The 5,060-nt window shown below is 32.0% G+C and overlaps 1 protein-coding gene across 1 annotated transcript; it reads right to left on the reverse strand.

The window, feature by feature from the left end:
* Window positions 1-4,112: 4,112 nt before the first annotated feature.
* Window positions 4,113-4,662, reverse strand: LOC135528726 (uncharacterized; the record flags this gene model as incomplete). The annotated part of the gene is made up of 2 exons (XM_064957822.1): window positions 4,113-4,280; window positions 4,594-4,662. Coding segments are annotated over 2 exons (237 nt in total), but the record flags the coding sequence as incomplete, so codon positions are not given.
* Between the last annotated feature and the right edge of the window lie 398 nt (window positions 4,663-5,060).

Raw genomic sequence — 5,060 nt, forward strand, 5'->3', positions numbered from 1 at the left:
TCTTCATTGATCTTCATTCGATCTTCTTCGATCTTTCGATCTTCTTCCGTTTCGACTTTCATTCTTCATTATTCTTTCCATTCGCTTCATTTTCTTCCCTTTCATTATTTCTTCCGCTATTTCATTATTTCTCCGATTTCATTATTTTCTTTCATTTTCGCTATTATTCCGCTTTCCATTGTCTATTTTCTGCTTCATTATTTTCTTCATTTCATTATTATTTCTTTCTCATTTTCTATTATTTTCTTCCATTTCATTATTTTCTTTCATTTCATTATTATTTTCTTCTTCATTTTCATTATTTTCTTTCTTCCATTTCATTATTTTCTTCTCCATTTCTGATTTTCTTCATTTCATTTCTCCATTTTCATTATTTCTCCATTTCATTTTCGCTTTCTTCTTTCGCTCATTCTCACTTATTTTCTTTCCACTTTCATTTTCTTCATTTCATTATTTTCTCTCATTTTGCTATTATTTTCTCCACTTTCATTATTTTCCGCTTTCGATCTCTTTCTTCATTTTCATTATTTTCCATCATTTTCATTCATTGGCTTTTCTTCTTTTCATTTCGCTATTCCATTTCATTTTCTTCTCCATTTCATCTCTTCTTTCATTTCGCTTTCATCTTCTCCGATTTCTTCGATCGATCTTCATCTTCTTCTTCCTCATTATTACTTTCTCCGCTTTCGTTCGATCTTCTTCCGCTTTCATTATTCATTCGTCTTTCTTCATTTCATTATTCTCTCTTCCGCTGCTATCTCTTCTTCGTCTTCATTGCTTTCGCTTCATTTCTTCTTCCATTTCATTATTTTCTTCTCTCTGCTATCTCTTCTCATTATTGCTTATTCTTCTTCTCACTATTATTTTCTTCCGTCTGCATTTTCATTTCTTCCGCTTCTCTTCAGCTTATCTTTCCGTTCCGCTTTCGCTCATTATTTCTTCTCCGCTATTTCTCCGCTTCTCTCGCTCGATCTCTCCGTCTCTCGATCTCTCTCCGCTCGATCTCTCTTCTCATCTCGATCTCTCCTCTCGATCTCTCCTCCGCTCTCGATCTCTTCTATTTTCATTTTCTTCTAATTACTATTTTCATTTTCATTTTCATTTTCATTTTCATTATTTTCGATCTCTTCTCCGCTTTCGATCTCTCTCTTCCGCCTGATCTCTTCTCCGCTCTCTGATTCTCTTATCCGCGCTTCGATCTTCATATTTTTATTATTTTCGCTGATTTCTTCCGCTCGATTTTCTCCGCTCGATTCTCTTTCCGCTATTTTCTATTCCACACTATTTTTTCTTATTCCGCCATTTATTTTCTATTTTGATCTTATTCGCTGATCTTTTGATCTTTTCTTCCGCTATCGATTTCTTTTTCATTCGATCTTCTTTATCGATCTTCTCCGCTTCTCTCGATCTTTTTTCTTATATTTCGATATTATTTTCATTGATTTTCCGTTATTATTTTCTATTTTCATTTTCATCCGCTGATCTTCATTTCATTATTTCTTTCATTTCTCATTTTATCTTTCTTTATATTTTCATTTTATTATTTTCATTTTCATTTACATTATTTCTTATTTTCATATTATTATTATTTTCTATTTCATTATACTATTATTACTTACTTTCATTTCATTACTTTCTCATTTCATTATTTCATTATTCACTCCCTCTGAAATATTCAGGGATTATTCTCTACTATTTCATTTCATGCTTCACTTTCATTTCATGCTTTCACTTTCTCTCTCTCATTTCATTCTGTTTCTCTCTATTTCTCTTTCATGCTTTTCATTTCATTTTCATTATTATTTTCATTTCATTACTTCTCTTCTCTTCATTTCATCATTTCTCTTTCATTTCATTATTACTTTCTATTTCATGATGCGCTTTCATTTCATGCTTATTTCATTATTCATTTCATTATTTCATTTCTCATTTCAGCTACTTTATTTCATTTCATTATTTTATTTTCATTTCTCATTATTTCTTTATTATTTCTATATTTTCTATTTCATGCCTTCTTTCATTTCATTATTATTTCATTATTTATTTCATTATTTATTTTCCGTCTGATTTTCATTATTTCGATCTCTCTTCCGCTTTCGATTATTTACTCCGCGCCATTTTCATTATTGGGCCATTAATATCCTTCCGTAAAAATTTATCTCCGCCGCCGCTTCTCCCATTATCTCGATCTGATTTCCTTTCTGACGATCTCTTCTCATTCTCCGGCTAGCTATTTCTTCTCCATTTCTCGCATTTCGTTATTTACTCCGCCTCCTTTGCATCTTTATTTCCATTCTCTGCTATTCTCTCCGCCTTTCATTATTTCTCCGCCTCCGCTATTATTCTCCATTATTTTCTCTCTCCGCCTTTCGCTCGCTCTTCTTCCGCCGCTCGCTCTCTCATTTTCGCTTATCTCTCTCTCTCCGCCTCTCGATCTCTCTCTCTCTCTCCGCCTCTCGATCTCTCTCTCCGCCTCTCGATCTCTCTCTCTCCGCCTTCGATCTCTCTCTTCCGCCTCTCGATCTTCTCTCCGCCTTTCGATCTCTTCTCGATTATTCTCCGCCTCGCTCGCTCTCTTATTTCCGCCTTCGATCTATTATTTATATATATCTCTATATATCTATATATATATATATATATCTATATATCGATCTATATATATCCGCCTATATATATATATATATATATATATATATATATATATATATATATATATATATATTAATATTATTTACTTCCCCTCGCTCGCTCTTTCTCGCTCGATCTATCTATCTCCGCCTCGCTCGATCTACTTTCTCTATTATTTCCTATCGCCTCTCATTTCATTTTCATTATTTCCTTTCATTTCATTTTCGATTTCGCCGTTATCGCCTCGCCGCGATTTCTTTCTTATTTCATTTTCTCTTTCATTTCTTTTCCATTTCATTTTCATTTCATTTTTATTTTTCATTTCATTATTTTCATTTCATTTCATTATTTCATTTTCATTTATTTTCATTCATTTTCATTTTTTTTATTTTCATTATTTTATTTTTTCATTATTTATTTTCATTTATTGAGCTTTTTATTTTCATTTATTTTGAGTTTTCATTTCTTTATTTTCTTTATTTATTATTTTCATTTCATTTTCATTATTTTCATTCTTTCATTATTTTCATTATTTTCATACTTGATTATTTTCATTATTTTCATTCATTTCTTTCATTTCATTTTCATTTTTATTCTCTTCTTTTACTGAGTTTTTCATTCTATTTTCTTTTCATTATTTTCATTATTTTCATTATTTCATTTCTATTCATTTTCATTTAATTATTTATTTACTTTCATTTCATTTTTTCATTTACTTTCATTGTTTTCATTTCTACTATTTCATTATTTTCATTTATTTTTTTATTTCTTATTCATTACTTACTACTTTACTACTTTTCTTTATTTTCATTATTTCTTTTCATTTTCTTACTATTTTTCATTTTTTACTATTTCTCTGTTTCATTATTTTCATTTTCATTTCTCTTATTTTCATTTACTATTTCCTTACTATTTTCATTACATTTTTTTATTTACTATTTCATTTTATTACTTTCATTTCATTATTTCATTTCATTTCATTTCATTTCAGCTTTCATTTCACGCCTGCCACATTTCATTTATTTATTTCATTTCATTTCTCACTTACTTTCATTTTCATTTCACCATTTCATTTCTGATGCCTTTCATTTCATTTCATTTTAAATTTCATTCTTCAGGGGCTTTCATTTCACGCTGCCACATTTCAGCCTATTTTGCTCTCATTTCATTTTCATTTCATTATTCTTCATTATTTTCTTCATTATTATTCTTTCATTTTCATTATTATTTTCTTTCATTTCCATTATTATCTTCTTCTTCATTTTCATTATTTTCTTTCATTATTATTATTTCTTTTTCCATTTCATTATTATTTCTCTCTCATTTCATTATTATTTTCTTCTTATTTCATTCATTTTCTTTCTTCTTCATTCATTATTTTCTTCATTTCATTATTATTTTCTTCATTTCATTATTTTTCTTCCATTTTCTATCTTTCTCCATTTCATTATTTTCTTTCCATTTCATTATTTTCTTTCTTCTCATTATTTCTCCACTTCGTTATTTCTTCTCTCTTCTCCACTTTCGATCTTCTTCTCTTCTCGCATTTCGATCTTCTTCTCCATTGATCTCTCTCTCCGCTTTCGATCTCTCTCCGCTTCGATCTTCTTCTTCACTTGATCTTCTTCTCTCCGCTGATTCTCTCTTCTTCGCTTTCTTCGTCTTCCATTTTCTGCTATTCATTGCTTCGCTTTCAGTCTCGCTATTCTCTGCCAGCTTTCCGCTTCTTCTCTGCATTTCGCTGCTTTCTCATTTCGCTACAGATTGTCTTCCGCTTCATTGCCAGATTGTCTTCCGCTTTCGCTACAGATTGTCTTCCGCTTTGCTGCCAGATTGTCTTCCGCTTTCGCTGCCAGATTGTCTTCCGCTTTCGCTGCCAGATTGTCTTCCGCTTTCGCTGCCAGATTGTCTTCCGCTTTCGCTTTCTTTCTTCGCTTTCGCTTCGCTGGCATTTCATGTTTCTGCTTTCTTCGCTTCTCCGCTTCGCTGCTTTTCTTCGCTTTCTTGCTGCTTTCGTTTTTCTTTCCGCTTTCGCTTGCCAGTTTTCAATTTCCGCTTTCGCTTTCAGATTTTCGCTTCCGCTTTCGCTGCTTTCTTTTCAGAGTTTTCTTCGCTTGTCTTCGAAGCCTTCGCTTGTCTGCAGCCTTCGCTTTCAGAAGCCTTCAGAAGTTTTCTTGCGCTTTTCAGAGTTTCGCTTTTTCAGAGTTTTCTGCTTTTCAGAGTTTTCGCTTTCTTCTTTTCAGAGTTTCGCTTTTTCATAGCTTTTCAGAGTTTCGCTTTTCAGAGTTTTCGCTTTTCAGAAGTTTTCGCTTTCTTTCAGAAGTTTCGCTTTCTTCGAGTTTTCAGCTTTCTTCAGAGTTTCGCTTTTCAGAGTTTCGCGCTTTCGCAGAGTTTTCAAGGCTCTTCGTGAGTTTTCGCGCTTTTCGCAGCTT

This window comes from Oncorhynchus masou, unplaced genomic scaffold (genome assembly GCF_036934945.1).
Source record: "Oncorhynchus masou masou isolate Uvic2021 unplaced genomic scaffold, UVic_Omas_1.1 unplaced_scaffold_10258, whole genome shotgun sequence".
Lineage (NCBI taxonomy): Eukaryota > Metazoa > Chordata > Actinopteri > Salmoniformes > Salmonidae > Oncorhynchus > Oncorhynchus masou.